The 26,391-nt window shown below is 40.6% G+C and overlaps 3 protein-coding genes across 3 annotated transcripts; 1 reads left to right on the top strand and 2 right to left on the bottom strand.

The window, feature by feature from the left end:
* Positions 1-1,594: 1,594 nt before the first annotated feature.
* LOC146978647 (G protein-coupled receptor 20) lies at positions 1,595-3,956 on the bottom strand. The gene is made up of 4 exons (XM_085790390.1): positions 3,734-3,956; positions 3,319-3,575; positions 2,553-2,685; positions 1,595-2,276 (listed from the first exon to the last, which is right to left on the bottom strand). The coding sequence occupies exons 1-4, from the start codon at positions 3,917-3,919 to the stop codon at positions 1,689-1,691; spliced, it is 1,164 nt and encodes a 387-aa protein (XP_085646516.1). The 5' UTR covers positions 3,920-3,956; the 3' UTR covers positions 1,595-1,688.
* A 5,301-nt stretch (positions 3,957-9,257) lies between these two features.
* On the top strand, positions 9,258-11,577 carry cfap20 (cilia and flagella associated protein 20). The gene is made up of 6 exons (XM_085791477.1): positions 9,258-9,633; positions 10,442-10,521; positions 10,613-10,724; positions 10,895-11,083; positions 11,177-11,290; positions 11,423-11,577. Exons 1-6 carry the CDS (start codon positions 9,550-9,552, stop codon positions 11,426-11,428), a joined length of 585 nt encoding a protein of 194 aa, XP_085647603.1. The 5' UTR covers positions 9,258-9,549; the 3' UTR covers positions 11,429-11,577.
* A 170-nt stretch (positions 11,578-11,747) lies between these two features.
* dgat1a (diacylglycerol O-acyltransferase 1a) lies at positions 11,748-25,738 on the bottom strand. The gene is made up of 17 exons (XM_085791474.1): positions 25,196-25,738; positions 22,776-22,863; positions 18,550-18,590; positions 18,277-18,362; positions 17,939-17,991; positions 17,329-17,434; positions 16,952-17,080; positions 16,479-16,553; positions 16,277-16,380; positions 16,110-16,148; positions 15,948-15,989; positions 15,779-15,823; positions 15,443-15,555; positions 15,183-15,248; positions 14,993-15,080; positions 14,597-14,659; positions 11,748-14,480 (listed from the first exon to the last, which is right to left on the bottom strand). Exons 1-17 carry the CDS (start codon positions 25,543-25,545, stop codon positions 14,334-14,336), a joined length of 1,635 nt encoding a protein of 544 aa, XP_085647600.1. The 5' UTR covers positions 25,546-25,738; the 3' UTR covers positions 11,748-14,333.
* Between the last annotated feature and the right edge of the window lie 653 nt (positions 25,739-26,391).

Below are 26,391 nucleotides of genomic sequence, written 5' to 3'. Positions count from 1 at the left end.
TGGTATGTGTGTAGCCCAGCACATTACGTTAAGTGAACTATAGTAACCTGCTGTGCCTCTGGACAGGTTAAAGGGAGATTCCACTCAGTTTTATGACTTACATGTTGCTGTGACTGACACTTCCCTTTAAATGATCAACCTGAACATCTCTTCTCTAATTAAATAGGAGAAAGGAGAAATAAAGTAGATTTAAAGTAGTAAACAAGGTAACAATATTTATGTGTCGGTTACATAATTGCATCACCTGCTACTGTTCATTATGAATCAGGCTGCTGTGGTCAGACACTGTCCTCTGCTGGAGCAAAAGAGACTGAAGATTAAGTTGACAAATGCTGAGCGACAAACATGCAGTGTTCAAGATATATTTGTCCATCAATAACCATTAATAATGATTTATATCTGCAGTTGATACTGTAAACGCTCTCTGGACTCATGGTGTTGTTTTCTCCTGGCTCAGTTCAGTGCTCGCTGAAATGTACATGAATTGAAGAACTTTCTAAAACAGCGCATATGGTAAAGAAAGACAAAGAAAGCAGGAGAAAGCACTTAAAGTGTCATCGCTGTATGTTCATGTCTCCCAGATGTTTTATGATCATCATGAAGCGTCATCAACAACTGAACTGCAGAAAGTTTCTGAAATGTTAGAAAAATAAAATACAACGCAAATTGTAATTGTATTTTTAATAATTTCCTTCAAAGTTGTTGATATAAGTTTTCTGTCCGATGCTGATGACACACGTCCATTAAAGCACTTAAAATAATACACAAAGGCATGAAGGAGAGCTGCGCTATGTGCTTGAGAGACTGTTACAAGTGTTTATACTTGTGAGGAGAGCTTTGATTCCAGATTATTTAGTGCGTTGACTCAAGACTCTGTCTCACTGCGTTGCTTTCTACCTCTTTCATTCTGCATTTTAATGTTGCTGATGTAATCTTCCCTAAATGTTTTCAACCGCCACTTTGGTTTCACACAGCAACCAAGGCCAAACATAGTGACAAAACAGGTAGGAGTGCACACACACAACAGACTGTTTCCATTTAAAGCATCAGAAGCTGTTTCCCCAGTTCAGGGGAGACTGGAGCTGACGTGTCACAGCTCCAGTCTCCCTGAAACTGCCAGTTTGCGTCTGCCATTGGTTCACAGCAATTTGAAGGCAGAAAAACTCAGAAATGCAATTTTGCACTTCCTTTTCTGCTGATATGTCCTCTAACACTAGAAAAATGCCACAGGAACATGTGAAAAGCACGAAAAACACGATTTTCGCGGGAATTACTGATGCATGGCAAAGAGCAGCTCCTGTCGCCCATCAACCTTGACATTGAGTAACTGTTTTTCAAAGGCTTACAAAAGGTATCTTGCAGGTCATAGTCGCTGTTTTAACTTTTAAGTCAGAGGGTCACCTTTCAACATAGTAGGCTACCTCAGATTCACATCCTAACCTTCACAGTGTGGTCCAGAGTTTCTCACAGTCTCAGGAAAACATCTAAGGAGGAAAGGTGAAAACATAGAGAAGTAAATTGACGAGGATGGATACTACAGCAGTTTTATTTATGTTTTTAATCTTTTTTCCAGCCTCTGAATCAGCATCACTGTCCATCACTGTCTCTCTGGACTGATCCATCCACAGGTGTGTAGGGTGAGGGGGAGTAGGGGGGAGGGACACACACACACATACACACACAGCCGTCTAAGCGGAGTGGTCCATGCTGGCTGCAGAGAGGGGAGTGCTGGTGAGAGTGAGGGTGGCCACGCTGTGAGCTATCGCCAGCGCTGTGCCTGAACATTTATTCATCGAGTTCCTCTCCATTTCTCCCCCACTTGTGTTCCCGGCCTCCCCGTCTCCCTCCCTGCCTCCCCTCCTCCTCGTCCTCCACACCCTCTTGAAGCTGTCTGTCACGAAGCAGTAAACCACTGGATCCAGGCAGCTGTTGAGGCTGCTCAGGGTCACCGTGATGTGATAGGCGAGCACGTGCCCCGCCCCCTGGCCCAGCCCCTCCCCTCCGACTTTGACCCGGAAGTAAACCAGCACCTGGCGGATGTGGAAGGGCGTGAAACAAATGGTGAAGACCACCAGGACCGTGGCCAAGAGCCTGATGGCACGAGTTCTCCTCGCCCGGCTCTGCTGGGGCATCAGGCCGTGGTTGGAGGAGAGGAAACAGGCCACACGCAGCGTGAATCCCACCACAGCGAGGAGGGGGAGGAGGAACTCCAGGATGGTGAGGTAGAAGAGGGCAGGGAGGAGCACGCAGGATGAGCTGGACTCCAGCGCTGTGGTCTGGAGAGAGGAGGACAGGCCGGGAACATCAAGTCTAGAAATGGATCCTCTCCTTTAAATGAATTATCCATCTATATAAGGAGTTATCCCCTACATGACTATTTTGGCTTTTCACATATCATGTATTTGTCTCATTTCAGATTTTATTTGAAATTGTGCCTGGTGTTTTAGACATACAGTATATGTAACTTTTTCTTTCATTTTTGTGAGCCCCTGATATCAACTGTAACTTTAATATATCCATATTGAGTTGTGTTCATTGTTCTGTGTCCTCACCTGGAAAGAGTAGGTGACCACGACAGCGATGAACCACACGGTGGCGCTGACACACCTGGCTGCTCCTGCGGTCCTCCAGCGATGGAGAGTGCCGGATGCGTGAACAACGGCGAGGTACCGATCTATACAGATACTGGGAAGGGGATGGGGGGGGTTAAAGGGATAGTTCAACATTTCGGCAAATACAGTATGCCTATTGCCATAATTCCTACAGTCATAGAAGTAAGTTCATTACCTTTAATTAATTAATCAACAATTAAACATTAATTTAATTAATGTTTGCTGCTCAGCACAATGGAGGTGAACGGAAGGGTCCCCTGAATTTTTTCGGTCACCAGCCGCCACTGAATCCAACAACTCCAAAACGCTCTCGTGGACAAGTTGTGACCTGCACATTCGCCACGCTATGAAATAATCATGTATAATCATGTAACATTACGACACATGAAGTAACATTACGGCCCAGCAGCCATGTCTAGTTCCGGCAATGCATTTACCTCGAAAACAACTCTGTCTTGTAATAGCCTATTACATTATTATTTCAAAGCGTGGTGAATGTGCAGGTCACAATTTGTCCACAAGAGCATTTTGGAGTTGTTGGATTGTGCATTTGATGAGTTTTGAGGGACAGGGGACCTGTATCATTCACCTCATTCTGTTCGCTGAGGCGAACACAATGGAGGCAAATTGCCAAAATGTTGAACTATCAGGTTTTCTGTCTTTATATGCTGATGATGAATGATTAATGGTGGCACGACCCACCCACCTGGTCAGAAACAGGATACTGCAGTACATGTTGACAAAGTAGCTGAAGGTGTGAACGTAGGAGCAAGCCACGCAGCTCCCTCCACTGTGGTACAGGGCAATGCGAGCGGGCAGGGACAGCGCTACCAGCAGGTCAGCCACTGCCAGGTTCATGGTGTAAACTACAGGGGCTGAAGAGTGGGTGGAGGCCCCGCAGAAGATATAGAGAGCCAGACTGTTGAGGACTATCCCAACCACCAACATCACACAGTTACACACCTGCAGCAGGGAGGAGGTGAAAGTTTAGTGCCTTGCGCAAAAGCAGTTTGACAGTGGAAGAGTTTTGGGTCCTTCACATTTACCACAATAGCAATTCTAATCAACTGATCTAATGTCGACCAAAATGGGCTGTTTTTTATTTTATTTTTTAATCTCACCATGAGAGAGACCCACACAGCGTAGAAGTCTTGGTACAGCTGCACATCCAGGTGGGCTAACCTGTGCAAGTGCGGCGTACCCCAGCGTTGGTCCCAGGCGGTGCAGTTAGTGGCGTCTGGAGTCAGGAGGGGCAAGAGGGGCTCAGTGGAGGGAGTGGAGCTGATGTTGGCAGGAAGACTCTCCATTGGTTGAAAAAGATGACTGAATAGCAGAGCTGGGTTATTTTAGGCGAAATAGAGAAGCGAGAAGAGAAATTATAAACATTATTATTATCTATTAGTGCAAAACCAATTAAAAGCTTTAAAAGATTGACATACTTTGTTTCTAAACAAAGAGCTGTCATTGTTTCTGTCATTGTTTCTGGTGAGACATATGGTGAGAGGAGGGTGCTGTATGAACAATAAATGATCATCTGCATATAAGGCAATTTTGTAATGTGTTTATTGGCAGCAGAACCCATGGTGGCAATGCATCGAATCAATTATGATTTTTGTGTTTTTGTGATGACAAAAATGAATAATTCCTTCAGACTTTTTCTTTTTTTTCTTTTTACTTTAAAACCTAAAATCATTTCCAATGTTTCCAGGTTTGTTTCCAAACTTTTAACCATCTTTGCTCAGATTATATATAATATTCAGGCTTCTGTTGTACACACTCCCAGCAGGAATCTAAACTAATGACTCCCATAATGTTTACTGGAGACAAATGCCTCAACCTTTTACCCTGGAGTCAGCCATAGATATTGTATTGTAAATAGAACTGAACAGCTCAAATTCAAAGTAATGGGGAGTACAGAGTTTGGATTAAAACAACTCAATAACCCAAGCTTAGAGAGATCACACACACACACACACACGCACGCACGCACGCACGCACGCACGCGCACACACACACACACACACACACACACACACACACACACACACACACACACACACACACACACACACACACACACACACACACACACACACACACACACACACACACACACACACTAAAAACTCAAAGAGTAATGACTTCTAGAGATGAAAAGTGGTCAACATCTGCATGAGTTAATCCAGAGAGAGACTCATCTTATAAACAACGTCCTCTCGTACTGTGGCGATGACTGAATCCATCTTCATATGCTCTCTAAAAGGATGTGACACTCTCAACAAAGTTAAGTACATGACCTTGCGTCTTACTTTACTGTACAGTAAACACAGCGTATAGTGTTGTATGAATCATGTCAGTGTGTGCTGCAATTTAACAAACTGCTGACACATTTTGTGTCAAGGCGTAGTGTATGCGTATGTCTCGAGCGAATCACATAAATTTGATGAATGTCTGGTAACTATACAATATCCTAAATATAGACAAAGACATTTAGGGTAACTCTGGTTTAGTTTAGAGGATGTTAGGACAGATAGAGCTGTGTCAAACAAAACCTGGCAGTTTTCAAACTATGGCGTCTTCAGCTGTAGGAGTGAATTTCAATCACTGATCACTTCTTTTCATATGTGTACACTAAGACTGCCATAATTTCATCCAGAGCTGTTGTATTAAATCGTTTTGAGAGGATTTCTGTCTTTGTGTTTTTCTTTGTGCTCCTTGTGTAATCAGGAGTTTATAACTTGTATCACCTAATGACAGCCTATAACACAGATTCATTAGTGTTAAACTACAGAAACAATAACTCAAGTTAGGTGTTTTGGAAAATAGATTTTAAGAATAAAAATTATTATTACTTATTTAGTCATGACTATTTGATCTGGCAAAGCCATGTTGTACAATACAATGACTTATCCACATATTCCATCAGCGTTGTTTAAATGAGGAAAAGGATTTGAATTGACACCTGGGTGAACCCATTCTCTGACTGGACTGGAAAAATTGTTCCTCACTAAAAACGAGGACAGAAAACCAGACTGCTTACTGTTAAAAGTTACTTGCCAGACCCACTGGTAATGGCCAAAAATGTCTTTACTCTTCTTATAAAGACCAGAGACAGATGAGTTCCTATCTGTTAACATGTCCTGCTGAGGAAGGTCTTTCCACTCTTCATCATTGTACAGACAGTTGGATAAAACATGGTCCTTCAGGACCAAAAGACAGAAATATACAGTCACTCTGGTACCTTAATACCAATTCTGCTTTTATTCTGCACTTTTTTAAAATGTTTATATAAAATAAACAATGTATCAGCATGTGGGTCTTTCACTCTTACCCATCACTTGGACTTTGGTTTGATCATCATATCAAAATTTTACCTTTTCATGTGTGGAGTGCAGGAATAGTACTTTTTTTTTTTTCTTCTTTTGCCAGAAGATAATGGATAAAAAACATTAAACCTACAAAATAATCAACAAAGCAAGCATGTCTCCACCTGCTGCCTGGAGCCTGGACTAACATTTTAGCCCAATAATCATCTTATATGAACTATCAGATCCATAGCTTCCTTCAGAGTAAACCTTGAGTCATGACTCCCAACATTTTCAGACAGAACAATGAAATGAACTCTTAGTGAGTTTTGTGTAATGCCTCATTGAGGAAAAAAACAATAAGCTGCATGTAACCTATTGGTAAGGGTCCTGACGGGTAGCTGAAATAAATACGACTCAGTCTCTTTTCCTTCAGCTGTTATTGCAATAGGATGCTTAGCTGCAAGGCCCTCAGTTGGAGTTTCGTAGTGTTCAACAGTTTCAGCCTAAGCAGCTCTCGAAGCAAGAATACTAGTGACTGGAAAAGGCAGAGTGATGCAGATATTCATATTTATGATATCATGATCAAGTAAAACAACAAACTCAAGAACACGATTAAGAAGTAAAGTTTCTGAAACCTACCTGAGGAACACAAGGAAGGGATGAAAAAGTCCTTCTACATTAAATCCACCCCCAGTTTCTTACAGATGAGGAGTTGAAGTTGTGAAGTTGCTGAAATGTTGCCCCTTATATTTAATCTTCTATCCTTCTCTCTGCAGTTGGCCAGTGCTTGGACAGGAGAGAGTGAGTGGAGAGTTTGGATGTGACCCTCTCTGAGGCAGGAACGATTCCAGCACTAGAGCAGGCAGCTGGACCTCCTCTTCGTTTATCTCTCATGTCACACATCATAGAACATGTGGAAAAGAATTTCTCCTCTTGTCCATCCTCATCTTCATCCATTTTGATTTTTCATATGCAGTATTTCTTCCCTTCTTTCTCTGATTTTATTTTCTCTCTCACTCTCCATCTGAATATATGAAAAAGATAAGAGAAAATATAAGGGCTCAGTAAAACAAGATTTGGACCCAGTAAGCAAAGGAATAAGACACATGGATAAGTGTCCAAAAAGGCAGAGAGGGTTGCATGGCTCAATTAATAAAATCAACATGTATACTGTATCAGGATGTCTATACTTTTATATTTGTCAATTGTATTTGTTTTTACAAAGACCGAAATAAACACACTAAATTAAACTATACTGAAGGCAGCTGCTAAATTAGGAATAACAGGATCTAAAGTGAGAGAAATGGGTTAAGTAATGGGTAGACAAAATTGACAAAGAAAAACTGTGTAAAAACACAGAAAAACCATCAAAGTTTAGGGTACTTTATTTGTCATTGCCACAATGAGACATACAAAACAGACAGCCCCAGACACTAAAACCTAAAAATTAAGTGCTACAGTATAATAATAAATATTTATATGGACAATGTTTTCTTTGTGAGACAAAAGGAAAAAGAGGCCAGAATGGATTAGTTTATTCTAGTAGGGTTTAATAAAGTTTATTTAAAGCTGTCTCTGGGGTGGTCTATCATTGCGAGGGTCTCCGTTTGTTTCTGTTCTGATATCTGGCTCAATTAAGGAAGCGTGGAGGGGAAAATAATAGTGAGAAACAGACAAAGAAGTGTAAACTGTGTCTGTAGATGTTTTTACTAGGCTGCCAGTCTGTGAACCAGTTACACTAAATTTACACACAGACTTCTAGGAACCAGGAGAGACATGCAGAGGTCTTTTACATTCATCCAGACACATATATACCGTAGAGACGCAGCACTTCGTAAACCACAGTAATATAAACAGTTGGAGAGACCACCACTTTACAGTCCTTGTGTGTGTTTTAATGTGTCCAGGTGCATTTGTATGTTTGCGTCTGTGTACAGTTCACATTAAAATGTAAAACAATTCAGTATCAGTCTTTATGAAACTAATAGGCCTATTGCATTTTTGATGCATGTTATTATGGTGCAAAGTGCCTGGCTAATGTTTGATCAAATGTTTCTCTGCTTGTTCAAATATTTGAAACCATTGTCAGATCTACCCAGTTTGTTTAAAGTGCTGGAGACCGAGAGGAAGGATGTCCCACTTGACACTTTAGTGGGATTTACTGGATGAAAGAAGTGCAGAGATACAGTTGTGCTATTTCTGGAAACTGATGCCATTACTGTATGTGGAAATTGAAGGGGCAATCCAACAATTTTACACCAAAAAATTAGTTAAACTGTGCATATAACCCAGCTATGTAGCCCGAAACTGTTAAATGTGGTTGTGGAGGAGTCTTCTAAAGTAGCACTTGATTATCTTGGCTTGCACTTACACTCTTCGGCTCCCTGCCAGATCACAAATCACAGAGCTCTCTTGTAGCTTCATCATTTTTTTTTCTGTGGCTCTGTGGCTAGTCCAGTCTTGGACTAGGGACCCATAAGCAACCTGAAGTTACAGTAGGCTAGTTTTTATACCATTGTGAAGTTGACAGCAAAAGAAAACATTATCAAAATCTCTTTTGGGGAAACCAGATCACCCAAGGTCAAGGTAGCTACATCCATTATGGTCAATGATAGATGATTAGATTATGACACATTCAGAGGCTGATGCACCTTCACGTCTTCTGGTTAATTAGCCTATATTTGACAAATAAACAAGTGAAAAAGCGAATACAACATGCACACATACAGTTTTACTCATATGCAACCTGAAGTTTGTTTTTATAGCCTACCTTTGGAAAACTTGACAACAATTTAAAAATCTAAAAAAAAATTGAACCCAGAGCACCCAGAGTTAGCCCATCATGAGATGGTCAGTGATAGATGATGATTAGATTGACCTAAAGATGTTTAAAAGGCAGGACTAACCCAGTCTCCACTTTAAAGGGCTTCGTAGAGTCCTGAAAAAACGGGTAATCTTTGACCTCTTTGGTGCAATGCATTACAGAGGGCAACCAGGCGGTGTTTGAGATATATCACAAGAGCAGCCTTGACTTGTCCAGAAGAGGCAAACTGCATCTGGAGCTCTTTGAGCACAGCCCAGCAATTCTTTGTAATTTATCTCTACTAACTGAACTTTATGGTTATAGTGTATAGCCCTACTCCACTGTCAAGAGTGATTTTCAATCCAAGTCAACCTTGTTAGCCTGCTTGACAATTGATCAATAACTGATAAATAGAGAGAGTTTCCTAGAACAGCCAACAATGCAGTTGGTGCGTCGGACACCCGTTGCCACGGCGACCGTGATGCGTCACCGTTTAGGAGCCGGTTAAAACAAGAACGAGCGATTCCGTTCCCTAGCAACACCAAAATAATGAAGAGGTGAAGACTGTCCTCTTTTCTTTTTACGTTTCTTTAAAAGATAAGTGCGTTAACATATTAACACGGATTCAAACTATTGTTGCGAAATTTATTAAACTGCAGTGCTCTAAAAAACAAAAACTAACAGCGGAACGGATTATCTAGGGAACAACGGAAGTGGTAGCGCTGGGAACGGAAATCAAATCTGTAAACAAACGTATCGCCTGTTAGCAACAGTTGTAGAAGATCCAAACACATGTGCTAAAACGACACGGGACTAAACGAAGAGGATGTTTAAAAACACATTCCAGAGCGGATTCTTGTCTATCTTGTACAGCATCGGCAGCAAACCTCTTCAGATATGGGATAAAAAGGTGAGCAGCTACCCAGAGTGAACACATAGAGCTTCCTTAGCGTGTTGTGCTAAAGCTAATTAGCTATGCGTGTATTTCCCTTAGAAGTGTCTGCGTTTAGGCACATGACTCTAGGTGACGCAGTTTAAAATTACTGCACATTTAGTATAAATAAATTGATAATAAAAAATATAAATTGATTTAGTTGGCACCAGTTTTCACGCTTTTTAGAGTGTTCCTGTAATATTCCCCTTTGATGACATTTTGAAACTAAACATAGTTACAATTGGTTATTCAAAGCACTAAAAATGGAAATATGAATTACCGAGACTCTTGGCTGAAATAAAACAAATGAAGCCCCCTGTTTTTACTGGTTGTCAAACGTGAGATTAACAGGACACATGGGGGATAGAAGGCGCTGTTGGCAGTGGCCGTGGCAACAGTTAATAATAGAAACAGCAGTGATGTCATTAGTTGTCGACACGTTTAGGGTAAACTTATCGGGCTGAAAGATGTAAAAGCTCATGACAATATTAACTGACATCTTATCTGACATCAGCTCCCACATACATATCTACATAACGTTACACATATACGAAATTATCCTGTCTGTAGACCAAGATGTGTACTGAGCTGTGACCCACTTTATAAATAACCACGCAAACATATCTTTGACATTTCTGTCCTGCAGCCCACAATAGTTTTAAGTCCATGATATATGCATATAGTAATCCTCGAATTGATTAATATCTGTCAAGTTAACCAGAGAGAAACGTGTATGTTTATGGCTTGGTATAACACAAGAAACAATAATTTACTGGGTTCACAGGTGAGAAATGGCCACATCAAGAGAGTGACAGATGATGACATCCACTCACATGTTTTGGAGGTTGTAGGGGCAAACGTCAGGTGAGTTTGTATGTGTAGGAGTACGTCATCTTTCAAAGTCAGTTTGTGCAAACTTGTTCCCACTTTCACTTTATTTCCCTGATTTCTGCAGTACCACCTACATAACGTGTCCTACAGACCCCAAGAAGACACTGGGGATTAAGCTTCCTTTTCTGGTGATGATCATCAAGAACCTAAAGATGTATTTCACCTTTGAAGTCCAGGTGGGGAAGGCACTTGCTCTTGCTGTCTTAACCTTTCATCTTGGTGGCTTAAACAGAAAAAAAAGCCCTTAAACAAAAGCCTGTGTGTTATGTGCACACGGCAAACTACTGATTACAACTCAGAGATGATGTTTGGGATTCATAGTCTCTTCTACAATCTTTGCTCTCAGGTGTTAGATGATAAAAATGTTCGGCGGCGGTTTCGGGCAAGTAACTATCAGAGCACAACACGAGTGAAGCCGTTCATCTGCACCATGCCAATGAGGCTGGATGATGGATGGAACCAGATCCAGTTCAACCTGTCAGACTTCACCAGGAGGGCCTATGGAACAAATTATTCTGAGACGCTGCGTGTACAAGTGAGTGCACAGACACAGACTAGGAAACCAGGTGTCCCCAGATGCTACTCGATGACATGATCTACATAATCATCTAATCTGTTCTTTTCCCAGATCCATGCAAACTGTCGAATAAGGAGAGTGTATTTCTCAGACAGACTGTACTCTGAGGACGAGCTGCCAGCAGAGTTTAAACTTTATCTGCCCGTCCAGAATCAGAAAGCCAAGGTGACACATACACATTCACACACAGACATATGAAATGATAAAATGTGCATTGACTTGATCATACAGTTCAGCAATTCCTCAGGCAATGGACAATCTTTTTTTAACAAATGTTTGTGTGTTTGTCTCTTGCAGCAGTAGAGCTTCTCATCCTGCACCATTATCCCAGACCTGATGTGATGTTTAGCTGTAAGATTTCCTGTGTAGAAATTGTATTTTTGAGGCTTTGAGTTTTGAGTGCTGTCTTGTGTTGCTCTCTGCACAATAAAGTTTTTTATGGACTTATCTTATCGACTGTTATATAACATTTTTTTTGATACAGTTCTACACAAGCACAGATCCTTCCGCTACCATCTGTGATCTGACAAATGATCAGGAAGTCTCTAATCCAGTTATTACTAGAATGCACGCAAAATACTAGTTTCTTTTAAAGACAAAGAAATATAGACGAGTCCAATCATCAAATATAAACAATCTTTATCAAACAACACAAATAATTTCAAGTGAAAGGCTATGAAAATTATTTTCATTCCCGAAACATATAAGCTTTGTTTCACTTTGGATTTCAGTTTACATTTGTATGAACACAATCGCAATACATTTATTTTACATACTGCATCATGTAATTAAATTGCAAAAGACAGTTCAACTTAAAGCTGCATCTTTAGACTTATTCCAAAAGCAAACTTGAGTGCATTGATAATGTTGAAACAGGAAGTGGTGGGTTTGAAACAAATAACACAAAAAGGCAAACAGAGATAAAATCTGCTCTCACAAGAACTTTGATAGTAGGCATTGACTGATCAAATATCATGTTCCTCTCAGACCTTACACATGGGCCGTGTGTTGTTAAAAAGGGGTCAGACTAATATAAAAGTTTCCTTTTGTGTGTTGAAATACCATTTATGTGGTAAAATACAGTATGCATGGCTCTTCAATAAAACTCTCCATGCGCTGTTCAAATGGCAGGTCCCAAATATTTCAACACACTAAACTATATTGTGAATCCATTGGCTACAGAGCAATAGGGCAATGTATTTGGCCTCTGTATCTTAGATAATGTCTTTTACATTTGGAATTCAGGCATTTCTTCTTCTTATTTTTTTTTTTTACAGCAGGCACTTTTTTCAACAAGGAATGTGGACATGTAGTGTTTTTGATCACTGGTGTTATGACTTAACAACAGTGTTTCCCTGAAAAATTATCAATGAGGAACTAATACTGGTCACATTTTTTTTTTCAAAGATGTAAAAGGGCTCAGATTTCACATGTTCTTTCAGTTTTCACTGGGTATTTAGAAAACAGATTAAAATGTCAAGTACTGTAAAATAACAAACTGTCTTCCTGTATTCACTTTTTATATGGCAATATCTATATTGGCAACAGTGCCAGGCTCCACCTTCAAGCCCAAATGAAGAAAAAAAAGGATTCTTCTTGGGAATTCAATACTGAAAAAAATACCTATAGCATGAAAAGGCAGTTTGAAACTCCAAGTATTCCTGCTGCATTTGCTCTTTTACTCAACCATGTACAAGAAAATGTCAACAAGCAAATTAAAGAATATACAAATTATTCCTACACGGGACATTTTCCCCCTCACATGATTGACACAACTTAAAGAATACATTGATAGAAATCTATTGCTTTTACAACATGCGTCTCCTTAAAGTGCAAAGAAAACATTCATTGGCTCAGATCAGTAAATCAACAATTGCAATAAATCATCTGTTTAACATAAAATCCAACATAAATAATATATTAAAGAAGGCACAATATAACAAAACACAAACAAACCATTGGATAATTCTTGTGTAACACACAAAAAAAGTCAATAAAGCCAAGACAAATAACACACCTGTATCAGGTACTGTGACACTAAGAGCTTGCATTGATGTTTGTAGTTGAGAAACAGGAGTAGGCCATCTGCAGGTCCATGACTGTGCAATTACAAAAACATCCTTTTACCCTTCCTTCAGTTTTTGGAGAGGTGTACTTTCTTCATGTAATTTTTTTAAAATATAAATCCTTTAATATAAATGTCTGTGATGATCTTCATTGCACCAGAGCAAAGGATATAGGATATATACAGTGGAGTCAAAAAGTCTGAGACCACTTTCCCCATTCACTTGAATGATGACATAGAATACATGTAAAAAGTTTCACTGTGGTCAATTTAAGGACGTGGAGACATCTTGAATAGGGCTATTAGAACATTTTAAGCCTTAGCTTGCAAAAACAAACTGGCTTCAAAATGTCTGTGTTGCCTTTGGATTCAAGAAGAGAGCGATGTCTCAGCCACTGATATAGAAATTACATTTTCACATCAGCTGTTGTGGCTTGTGGTTGCTCGGCAGTGGCTTGTATTTGCTGCACGGGTCGGTGTGTGTGCATTCTGAAATACGCACAGGGAGGAGTGCTTGGTTGGAAGTCATATTTCCACTTATGAATGCAATGAAATGCTTAGTGAAGTTGAAGAAACTATTAAAGCTTAATTAGGACAGTTTCAACGAGGGCAACTGACCTCTGTATGAGCTCAGGGATTGTTGGCCGCCACTCTAGGAAAACTTAGCACCACACATTTGCTTTTGGTTTTGATTCAAACATATTTCTAGCAAAGTGAGGGATACATTTCAATAACAGAAACCCAAGTGCTATTATGAGTTGATGTTTAAACATAGTGGGGCAGACAGACAGATCTGGTAAAGATGATGATGGCTCCCAAGGTTTGCGAATACTGACATCTGATCACAAAAGGTGTATGTCATACCTAAGTGGAAAATTGCTTTAAATCAAGCACTTCCCATGTTGTTGAAATAAGTTCCTGACATTCTCTGGTCCATTTCTCAAAAGTGCAAAAATAAAAACGTCAAGACAGTTTTCCTGCTGTTGCTCCAAATTAGCTGGGCTTTCCATTATTGTTGCCTTAACTTCCTGTACATTCACCCACTGCAGGCTGGTTTATGTGTGTGTGTGTGTGTGTGTGTGTGTGTGTGTGTGTGTGTGTGTGTGTGTGTAGTGTGGGAGCATTATTTGTATTCGTCTGGTACTATGTGGTGCTCCCGTAATGGATGACGTAGTAGTCATGGACATACATCAACACAGCAACAGGCTGGCCTATGATGAGCGAGATCCACACGGCAGCGTTTCCATAGTTTCCATTCAGGAAGCGACCAACAAACCAAGCCAGAGGAACCTACAGAGGTTGAAGGTGAAAGGTCAAAATGGTCTTGTGTCAGTGTGTGTCTGTGCATAAACAGCTGCCAAATTATTCGCCAAAGAATGAAAGAGATGTTCAGTTCGGTGCCTCACCTGAGCCATCATCCCCATAAAGGCCCAGAGTCTGAACATCTTCAGAGGAATGCTCACCAGGTACTGAAGGGGAGAGAGGAGGAGGAAATGTAACAATAAATCCTACACACTATTTTATCATCAGAAGTTGCACATTAAATTTTGAAATTGCATATCATAGCATAAGGCAAGGCAAGGCAAGGCAATTTTATAATATTATATAACACAAATGGGTATAAAACAACTGTGCTCTTAAATCATTTAACACTATTTTACAAGTTACTGTTGTGAGTGAAGCAGCTGTCCAAAACATTAGTGTGTTTACTGTACAGACAATAAGCCTAAGTGAATCAAACTGTTTTGAATGATTAAATAAAGTTTTTTGTCACAGAGGAAAAGTGAATGCTGTTGGTTCACCTCGTGGAAGAAGGCAGACACCAGAAAGACAGCAGTCTGGGCCAGAAACTTGTTGATCCCCATTCTCAGCATTGGCTTGTAGAAGTGTCTGTAACACAGAGAAACACACAAATTACACTGATCCTTATTCTTTAAATGTAGCTTAAATATATCTGCAAGAAAATATTATAATAGAAACTTTGGTGCTCACCTGAGGCACCACTTGTGCACTGGGATATTCCAGTTTGCCCAGAAGTAGGTGACAGATTCAGAGTTCCTGAAATAAAACAAAACACCAACATGAGTTATCATAGTTAGTAAATTTACATAACTGGAATAATCGCTAATAATTAGTTGGGCTACACTGATGTGTGAGTGTTTACATGTGTTTTTATTAGTTTTGGTCTTTAAATGTTGTGAATATTGCTTGTATGTGAAATAATATCTGAACTGTCTGATCTCTGAACTCACCACCAGTCCTTGTAGAACTCTCTGTCTCCAAACTGCAGCAGCTCTGCCACAAAGTTCAGAGTGGAGTGGAAAAACCAATAAAAGAATATTAACCATATCAGATGGTTAGGGACCTGGGAGAGGGAGAGGGAGAGGGAGAGGAGATGGGGAGGGAGAGGGAGAGGGGAGTTAGGGAAGGTGTCTGGGTTGGTAAGTTTACACCGTGGTCACAAAACCCTAATATACATGTGAGACAGTAATCAGACATTGATCTCGGTGGTTCAATATGAAAGGTCAATTGCTGAGTAATGAAAGGTCGTTGTTGTGCATCCTGTGTAGCTCCATCATGATACTCACAGCTAGTTTCAACAGGCGCTCCACCATCCGAGAAAAATCCATTTCCTGTTTTCAGGCACAATGAAAAATAAGTGTTACGATGTAATTATTTTATCTCTAAAACAATATCTTGAAATTTCTTGTTAATTACTAGCCAAAAGCTGTTGTGTTATAGATACAGTATACATACCTGGAATGGTTTCATTGAGTTCTGTATAGTGGGAACCATCCACTGAAAGACACATTTGAATTGTGAAAAGACACAGAAGGTAAATATTTGTACAACAAATGTATATGCTCTGCACACTCTAAAAGGCTTGTCTGCATTGTGTGTCAGATATATTCTACATACCTGCTGTATTAATCCCACCAGCAGCTGCATGAAGAAAAGCTGCAAAAGAGGGAAGAAATTATGATTATAACAAGAGATGTCAGAGACATATACAGTAAATAATATTATCAACTGTGAAGGTGAGACATTGTGTGTGTGTGTGTGTGTGTGTGTGTATTCCCTCTCACCATTTCAAAAAGTCTTCTCAGCAGGAAGCTTTTACGTATTCGAGATGACCGTGGGAAGTTTAGCTGGTAGCAGAGGGTTGGGGCAAAAACAAAGTAGTACATGTCTAAAGACAAACAGAAGAACAACATCATAATAATAATCAGGATTAAAATGTTTTATTTTGAAGAGTGCAGTTAATCCATTTGAAGCCATCACGGTTACCTCTGTGGGTGAGGTTGCCTGGGTAGGAGACATGACTGTGAACCGCTGAGCCATTGGACTGGGCTACAGACGGACCTAAAAAAAAGAAAAAAGCGCACAAACACATGATGTAAGTAACTGGTAGAGTCAAAGTGTCGTAAAATAATTGTCGCTCTTTCACAGTTATTCCTAATATTTGCAAAAAGAAAAAAAAACAGTCAGCAGCAATACGTAGGGTTGCACATCTGTCTGACAGAAAGCCACCACATAACATTCAGACTTCAGGATTAAAATATCCCACACATAGTTCACCATAACACCACTAGATGGCAGTAGTACAACATGAATATGTACATAAAAATGCAATATCATATAATCCTGTTTAGCAGAGACATTTGTGTGGATGAATCATTATTCAGTTTATTCACAGAATTACGAGGTGTTTGTATTTGTTGAGATGATTCAACATTTTCTGTGTGTGTGTGTATACTTACATGAGTATGATCGTGTCATTCTTTTGGCTTTGGCTTGTCTGATTTCTCGACACCACCTGTTGGTATCTTGGTAGGAGTACAGCTTGAGAAACAGCACTGTGTAGACAGCTAGGGAGAGTACACCACCCACTGACAGACACACACACACACACACACACACACAGATTTTTACTAAGAGCAATACATAGCAATGCACTGTGCATGCCTTAGTGTGCATGTTTGTGTGTGTGCATAATTCATTATAAACTCATCATTTTATTGTCATTTCTGAAGCAGCTGATTCATATTTTTGGGTCAATGTAAAACATACACATGAATGAACTATTTTCAGTCAAGATGCTTTATGTGTGTGTCACATTCATGTTATTTATACACACCTGGGGTCATAGAAGTCACAGTGAGTACCGTCACTGAAGGAAAGATCAACATGGACGTCAGGTTAAGAATGTAAAGAATCGCTCCTGTAGTTTGGGAAATGGTGCCCTGGGTGGAAGAAAAGAAAAACAGACAGGAGTCTTATCACAAATATACTTAAATATACTATAAATTAAGTATAAATATACTTCACTTTTTTTTACTTGACACAAAAAAATGGAAAAACTCATAATTTACAAATAAATATACTGCATATGTACTGTAAGAGGAGTTTTGGACCATATCTAGTCAATCTGGAGTTCTTATCAGAGGTGAGAACAGGTATGGAGAGGGCAGGGCTGTAATGTTGAACCTACTGCACAGGAACTATCAAGTGCCTATTTTGAGCAAACATCCTTGATGGGAGATAAGTAAACACACACACTCACTGCACTTACACAGCGTCTAACAGTACAGCAAATGTGGAGTAAAATGTTTCCACAATTTATCAGCACAGGTAAAAAAAAAAGATACACTGAATTAAATTTTATGAAATAGGCCAAATTAAAAGTGTCCCAAATAGTTGAAATTTGGGTCAAAAGATGAGTTGTCTAGGAAAAAGTGAAGACTTACCACAGCTAAACGTCTCTCTGTGTACAAAGCTGCTAAGATGAACACATTAGACACTGAAACGGAGAACAGAGAAAAAGAGAGAAATCAAGCACAGAAACACACACCGACTGCAAAGTAGTTTCACTTGATGCTAATTGAGAGAAACTTTCAGGCACAACAGTGGATGACCATTTTCTCTTAACAGTTCAAGTATAATTTTATTCAGATTGTTACGACGCTACACTGTCTTGTTTGCTCAGTTCAACATAAACACCAGTCCTGAGGTCACAGGTGGACAAATGGGTGATTCTGCAGTAGTTCAGCATTTATTTAAGGCGGTAAGATAAAGGCTCCCATACCAATGATAAGGCAGGCTGCTGGCCAGCTATAGGGGTCCTTTAAGAATAGCGACACCACTTGGATAGGGTCTACCAAGATACCATACCTAGATGAGAAAAGAGGGAAGAGAAATTGGTCTCCAGGACTCTCAGTAAAGAAAGTAATTTTACATACTGTGTAATAGTGTGTTTTAAATTGAAGAACAGTGAGTGAGGGGTGGGATGGGAGGAGAGGAGGTTGTCAGGGGTGAGCTCTATCAGCATCATGCTGGCACAGTATAGGTGTGTACTCACTTTATAATGTTCTCCAAGAAGAGACGTGCATTACTCAGCCCCTGACAGAGAAGATAGGGAGTTGATGAGTATCAATCACAGTATCAACAAGAAACATACAAACAAATAAACTTTAGAGTTTACGGTTGTTTTGTGTCTGCACATTGACTTAGTCTTTGTTTTTGAGCTACAAATGCTTAGCTGTAAATCTGCCTTATTGTTTTCTTTGCCCACAGCTCTGCTAACGATTAGTCTGCAGATTTCACTGTGTGGGAACAGACCGGGAGCCTTTCTTTAAAAATAAATGTGACTGCAGTTGGTTAAACAGGTAAACACACCTGTTTATTATTATATTATGTATTAAAGCTCAAGGTCTGCGCTCAGCTTTATCTCAGTCTTCAGTTATCTGAGCTTTGCTGACATAAAACTCAATACACAAAGAGGCAACCCTGCATATATGTAGCATACATACGACTTTTAGATAACTTTTATGACAGTAAAGATTATTCTGTGAGTTAGAGAGAGTTAAGATAATGAGGACAGTGGGGGTATGACACATGATAAGGTCACGCAGTAGTGATTATGCGGCATGTTGCACCTCAGTCCGCTGGTCTGCCAAAAACCTTGTAGCAATCTGGTTTTGATTCAACTATGTATTTTGTCCCCTGGACCAACCTTTGCCTCAGTAACCTTCACCACGGACAAGAGACCACCGTGAAGTCCAACGTAATAAACGGGAGCACTTGTAAAGAGCATTGCAAAATCTGATTTTGCAACATTTAACTGTGTAGTAGTGTCTTTCCTCTCGTCTCTGTCCACACAAAGGTCAGTGTTAGAAACAGAGCAGTACCCTGGGAGTTGGCAGGAATTCAGCTTCTTGCTCAAAGACACTTTAGGACAAATTGACTGAATCCAGGCTTCCTGCTTAAGAAACCATTTCTATCCAGTGGTGCACTGGCAGTTGCCATCAAGAAGGTTTTAAGCAATCTGTTACGTGTGATTTAGTTTATATAACTTTGCTTAACATGCACTCTGACCTGCGATCTGAGTCCTTTTGGGTCAAGTCATTTAAGGCAAATCCATATAATCTATGAATTAACTTTTTTAATATGAGCCACCTTCAAGCAGACTAAGACAGGAAATAATCTAATCTTCTTAGTTATCATTTACAATTTCCTGAGTAATAAAACAATGATAAGATGGCCATTTCAGACAACATCAAAAAAATATCCCAGTAACGTAAAATTCAAAATATCTTATTGCTGTTTATACCTGTGGTTAATCTTGATGTGTTTTAGGGCTAGGATGGACATATCTATTGGGAGCACCCAACACTGATGTTTGCATCATTTCCTTTAAAACACAGTGAAGCATACAGCCAACAAGCAGCAGCTGCACTCAAACATGCTCAGCCAATTTCACTGATTATCCAAAAAAATGAAAAAGCACAGTAGGAATACACACAAAACTGTCCAACCACACACTTTCACACCGGTGTGTCTTTCACTCTCTGAAACCAGTTTGCAGCTGACAGTGGGCAGTTTTGCTTTGCACTGACCTTGTCAGCCTGTGGTCATTTCAGATATTCACATGGTCTATTTGGCTGCACATCAGAGCAGAACGATGATATGACCCAGCTGAGGCCTCACTTACTTACACCACATCCTGGGATGATTGTTGCTTGTCAAGGATCAAAACTCAACATTCGATACACTTATCTTTTTATTGGTTCACTAGCACAGATGAAGTAGTTAAAGAAGAAGTAAGCGATCCGGTCGTTTTGGCTAACTTCTTGTCAGCCGATGGAGTTAGCAGTCCCCGCCCTCGTCATGGATCTATTGGTCCTCGTCCCTACGTCACCACATTCACGCGCATCCCTTGGCTGCACACACAGAGAGGACCGCCCCTTTATGCCGTTCTCTCTCCTCATTGGATAAAGGTTGTAGGATACAAGGAAAGTTTTCTCCTGGGCTTACAGCAGAGCAGAGTGACTGACAGACCCGTGTTTCAGACCAAACACTCTATATAAGTGATTGCTATAACTATTTAAGACTTTAACACAAACATTCCGCTTACTTCTGCTGTAAGTACTAATTCTAATACTTGTTTTTAAACCTCTGCTTTAAAATGGACTGCCAGTATTTGAAGACAAGGGAGGTTGACTGAAGGATCTGAATAGGAACAGGTGACTATTTCCTGGGAGTCACGACACAGGACGATACTTTCAACCAGAAAATATGATGCCACTTTAGAAAACCATCTTAAAAAATGTTTCAATTAACATCAAATCAATATTAGGTCTCTTTTGGCACTTCCTGGACACCACAGATGGAAACATCAGATGATTTAAGGTTCAATTGCTCACATTAGCACATCTACACTCTCATCTTGAGAAACAAGTTACCCTGTGGCTGACATTTTGATACTGGTTATCGAGGACAAATTACACAACTAAGCTAAATGTTCACGACGTGCGCACACACACACACACACACACACACACACACACACAACACACACACACACACACACACACACACACACACACACACACACACACACACACACACACACACACACACACACACACAACACACACACACACACACACACACACACACACACACAAAGGGGCACAAGACTCAGCGTTTCCACCTCACACTCCTACAGCTTAATCCAAGTGGCTTCAGCTGTCCCTGGTGACCACAAAGTGGAGGACGTGGTCGTCACAGCAATATAAACGTTCAAAGCTGCGATTAATTCTGTCAGGGAGCTGTAAAATTAGGCCTGATTTAGAAAAAATGCCACAAAAATACACTGCAAACACACACACACAGTCGCACACAGACACATGTAGACAAAATTCCCCAGCTCACATAAATTTTACACAAATGCAGTGACATGTGCGTACACACTTGCGCCAATGCTCAGTGTCCTATATTTAGTCTGGGTCCATTTCAGCTTCATTAGGATTACAGCTAAGTGGATATTTGTATCCTCCATGCCTATCAAAACACGAAAGTGACAGGATTTTCACAGCAGGGTGTCTCAAGAGACGTAAACACACACACACACACACACACACACACACACACACACACACACACACACACACACACACACCACACACACACACACACACACACACACACACACACACACACACACACACACACACACACACACACACACACACACACACACACACACACACGGAATCAGCCATTGCATTGGGACAGAAAGCAAATTTCTCTGGATAGGACCTTGTTGTCCTCAAGCGACCTTAACCCAGGGGGACATGATTAACTGTGACACATCTGTGGCCACTTATGCACTGAGATTAATAATTCACTAATTTAACATTTATTTTATGACAGTGTTGCCAGGCCGGTTTGGGAAGGCAAAGTGGTCAATATGCTTTTATTGTTTTATGATGGCCATGTTGGTATTTGGTTAGGGGCCAGTATTTTGAACAGCCAACGCCAGAGTCCCTGACTGACATTCTGATATCTCGCAGATCAGGGCAACTACAGAGCATCCTGAAAGTGAAAGTGGTCGACAGCATCTTGAGCAGTGTGGGAACACAGAAGCACAGCTTTAAGCTGCGGGTTGTCATTCAGAGTACTTCTCTCAGATCCTCTGATGCAGCTTTCAAGTGATTTCTGTGACCCTGCACAAAGATTTTTAGGGGTCATAATCAAAACTGTCCCTGCTTAGAGATTTTATTTTAGTGTATGGAGACGAAGTGGCACTGGAAAGGAAACTCTTTCTTTCTGTATCTGTGTGTACATGTAGTTAGCTTACTGGTGTGAGCAAAGATAATGTTCATAACAACTTATCAGACTCCACGCAGACAACACCCACAGACACAGCAGAGAAAGTCAGTGTAACAAGGAGGATGTTGCCTACTATATGCAAATGTGGGCTGACACTTCTGTTTTTTGTTGTTAAGGCAACTGTCAAGGCAAGTGTTGTTTGTGAGAAAGTGAGAGACAACAGAGAGGAAGATACACTGACTCGAATTTCTACAGAACAGCGTGGGGTACAACGGAAGTGCTCACACACAAAATGTCTAAACACAGTTTGTTTTCATTTTTTTTCTGAGTCATTTTTAGACTCGCTCACATTCAAATGTAAAGGGAAGTGACATATAGTTGTGTCAGGGTCTAATTCGCTAACAGTTCACTGTTTTGTAAGGCACAGCCCAGTTCATTTACAGTTAAAAACACACATGTGGTTATACTCACCAGCATGACGACACACCAGTTGAGGATCCCTCTGTAGTTGCTGTAACCGCTGGCCGAGCTCAGCAGAGACTCCTGGAAGACGTGACAGCTGCAAGAAAAAACATGGGCTCAATAACTGTCAAGCTCTTTGTCATCTTTCCTGCTTTTTTTTTCATACTGTAACGATTGTGTAGGCATCTCCTGTTCACCCTCAAACCTGGGTTAGGAAACACACTGTATGCATGTTTAACTGGTTTGGCAGTGAGGCAGCATGATTCAAACCTTACACAGCATCTATGACTCATAGTAAGCCAATTCATCATCAGCTTCAAATGGTGAAAAAAAAAGCATTTCACACATTAGACATGATAGTGTAAGGGGGGAACCACTCCTGCACATACTGCTGCATTTCCAACTGCAATAGCACTCAGTGCACCTCCACCCATCCAAGGGATCTGGAGCTGCACCAACTTTTACCAAGTCAAAGATGTTAACATCATAAATATGTCTGATTTCTTTCATCTAGATCCACACATCAAAATGCTTCGTTTCACAATATGTAGGAATGTGATTTACAAAATGTTTTGGATCCACTTCCCTTTGACTAGATCTGCACTGAAATTTAATGGGATCCTTCCTGGCCTACACCCCATCACTCCACCAGACGCAATTTTGTGTAATTGTGCTAAAAAACAAACAAACACACAACTAAATAGCCTAAATGTGGGAGAAAAAATAAGAGGTATAAGCAAATGGTCAGTATGGTTTCTGCCCTTATTTTGACAACCCATTGAATCTGAGCCAAAGCTGGAAGGGAAAAAAACAGAGCAATCAATAACTGTATCCCTCACATTTCACCTTTGAATGAATGAATGGATGGATGGCATTTTTTCTTCCCACGATTGCAATAGATAAGGAGAAAAGTTACGAAAATCTAGGTTAAAAGTTATTGTGAAAAGTCAAACGACTCATCATATTAGCCAACAATTATACATGGCAGAGAGTAAATGGAAGGGGGATGAAAGAGAAGGAGAGCAGGAAGGAAAGAGGAAACAGTAGGAAGGACGGAGAAATGTAAAAGTAAGGAGATGGGGGTTGAGGGAGTAGACTAATGGAAAGTCAGCAAAAGTGGAGCTGGAAAGAACATTTGAGTAATGAGTTGAGAGGTTCCTAAATGTGGCAAGACCAGGCCAGCAGAGGAACGTGCAGACAGAGAGATAGATAGATAGATAGATACAGTGTTGCACAAGCAGATGCCATTGTTGTTCCTCAGCTGCTGTAATACAGAAAAGTGACACTACACACGTACGTGGAACAGCTGGGAAGACTCCACTAAACTTACTACAACCACTTTATTTCATTCTGGTTGCAGCGCCACATTAACTTCTGATGTGGGAATGACATGCATGATCAAGAGAGGAGGCGTCCCCTTTATAGGAATGCATGTTTTCAATGTGAAGACATGTCTGGACAAGTGGATGTTTTATCATAAAGTAAATAGTTACAATTAAGGGTAAGGATCAGGCCCTATAACCCTAAACCACAGCCAGAGGCGACATCCTCATATTGTATTTTTAAATAATGGTCCAAATCTAAATGCATTCACTTTGCAATGATATATGAACACATACACACAACAGGATATCTGAAGCTTAGCCAGAGTGGCCATGGTCAACGCCCTCACAAAGGCCTGTTCTCCCCCTGATTGCTCAGCTTGGCTGGGTTGCCAGTTATATGAAGACTCAAACATCTCCCATTTAAGAATCATGAAGGCCACTCATGTGCTCTTGGGAAACATCCAATGAAGCAGATCTGTGCTTCAACACCATCAAGTCAACTCAGCTCAGCTCTACAGACAGGTGCTTTGACCTCATGGCCTGGTTTTTAATACCATTTATACTATCAGTTGTGAGACCACCGGATAGAGAAGGTGTCCTCTGCCCTTTCCTGAATGTCCAATCAACTGCACTGACCACAGGTGGCCTCCGATTAAGATGTAAGAGACATCCCACAGAAGATCAAGAGGAGTCTGATACACCAAAGCTAAATTACAAGAGTCATTGTAGAGAGTTTTAGCATCATGCTGCTGCATCATAACACAATATGAGAAGAGTAAGGGTCTGACCTGGTCCATATTAGGCTACCCCCTCAAAAAAGCCACAGTTTGTCTAAGAGAAAGGTCAATTTCAGTGTTTTGTTTTTTTGCCCATCCACACCAGACAACATGGGCTTGATTATTTAGGAGGGTGTACAGCTTGGTTTTAGACTAGTCTTCTTGTTTACAAGAAAAATAAGGCTGATTACCCTCATCTAGGTCATCTCAATATCAGAAACCTCAAGACCCAGATTAACCCAGACTGTTTAAAGCACACTTTCAGAGAGATTAAGGAGGTCAACTTCAACATGGTGTTACAACTGTGCATGAAATTAGTACTGTTTACCTGAGTCTCTCGTTTATATCTTCCACTGCACTCCTCTGTTTCCTCGCAGTGTTTGTGGGCTGCTGCTGCTGCTGCTGCTTCGGCTGCTGTTTCTGCTGTTTCTGCTGCTGCTGTTGCCCTGACACCCCCGGTTCTCTCTCCGTCTTCCCGTTGTTACTCGCATGCCTGTGCACCTCCTCCTCCGGCTTGCCTTTGGCCGGATGCTGTGGAGGTTTCTCGGCGCCTGCATCGTGGCACTTGCTCCCGTTGGCTTGCTTCGCGCTGGTGGCCGGGGGTCCGCCGCTGCTACAGGAGATGGTCGTCCTCCTCCGGCGGGTGACGGGCCCTCTCATCTCGGCTCTGTCGCTCATTTCAGTGGCTTCAGTCGTGCAGTTATTTTCCTTTCTTTAATTTTTTTAAATATATATATATATTTATTTTATTTTATTTTTTACCTGGCTGCCATTTCTGATCACACTGAAACCTCTCACTTATCCCCGTCCCTCTCTGTGGCTTTAAATAACCACTTACTGTCCAGAGTCCCGTGTGGTGTCAGTCTCAGTACTGAAGCAAACGCCGCTGCAGCTCAAGGTACACTGACAGCGAGGTTGCCAGGTTTGTGCTTTCAGCAGCTGACATCCCCCTATCGAGTCAAAGTGCCAACCCATTTCCGGATTAGCTAAACTAATACTGGGTTTTTTCCTGAATATTTCTTAGTTAAACGGAGACATACCGTTGTAATCGCAGAACTTTTTTATTATGACAACGCTGTCTATAAGACTGAGGACATTTTTTTTGTAAACCTTAGAAAGCCGTAGCCTCTGTAATCATTTATATTGGCTTAAATGGGCGAAATATATCTTAAGTGAGCCATTGTTTATATTTAAGTGAATTATTATTTATCACAGCATTTATTAACCAACGTAACATGGCCTATTTTATACATAGAGAGAGAGTTTAACATTGATTTTAATGAGTTTTGTATGATATGTTGCCCTGAGTTTAGCCTCTCAGGCAGAATTACTCCCAACACAACACCAACCTCATCTTATCAATGAGCATCATTATGTTCTCCGTAATGTGCATTTCACAGTACTGTCTCAGTCATTTCTCAGGCTGCAGAATAATTGAGATGTCAGTTGAAATGTTATAGTTGTTTATTGGGGTCAGGGTCATAGCTGGGGTTTGGATTTACAATTTATTTGTACCATGGATGA

The sequence above is a fragment of the Trachurus japonicus genome, chromosome 11 (assembly GCF_045865225.1).
Source record: "Trachurus japonicus isolate A0001 chromosome 11, Traja_1.0".
Taxonomy (NCBI): Eukaryota; Metazoa; Chordata; class Actinopteri; order Carangiformes; family Carangidae; genus Trachurus; species Trachurus japonicus.
This window is presented reverse-complemented; position numbering and strand designations above follow the sequence as displayed.

Excerpts from the sequence above, each read along its gene's own strand:
- dgat1a (XM_085791474.1), bottom strand. The coding sequence starts at position 25,545 with ATGAGCGACAGAGCCGAGATGAGAGGGCCCGTCACCCGCCGGAGGAGG. Across the intron at positions 17,435-17,938 it reads CAGAGAGACGTTTAGCTGTG|GGCACCATTTCCCAAACTAC; the intron begins GTAAGTCTTCAC and ends TCTTCCACCCAG. Across the intron at positions 16,149-16,276 it reads TGAGAAGACTTTTTGAAATG|CTTTTCTTCATGCAGCTGCT; the intron begins GTGAGAGGGAAT and ends CCTCTTTTGCAG.
- cfap20 (XM_085791477.1), top strand. The coding sequence starts at position 9,550 with ATGTTTAAAAACACATTCCAGAGCGGATTCTTGTCTATCTTGTACAGC. Across the intron at positions 10,522-10,612 it reads GTTGTAGGGGCAAACGTCAG|TACCACCTACATAACGTGTC; the intron begins GTGAGTTTGTAT and ends TGATTTCTGCAG. Across the intron at positions 11,084-11,176 it reads CTGAGACGCTGCGTGTACAA|ATCCATGCAAACTGTCGAAT; the intron begins GTGAGTGCACAG and ends TTCTTTTCCCAG.
- LOC146978647 (XM_085790390.1), bottom strand. The coding sequence starts at position 3,919 with ATGGAGAGTCTTCCTGCCAACATCAGCTCCACTCCCTCCACTGAGCCC. Across the intron at positions 3,576-3,733 it reads CTGTGTGGGTCTCTCTCATG|GTGTGTAACTGTGTGATGTT; the intron begins GTGAGATTAAAA and ends TCCCTGCTGCAG. Across the intron at positions 2,277-2,552 it reads TGGTCACCTACTCTTTCCAG|ACCACAGCGCTGGAGTCCAG; the intron begins GTGAGGACACAG and ends TCCTCTCTCCAG.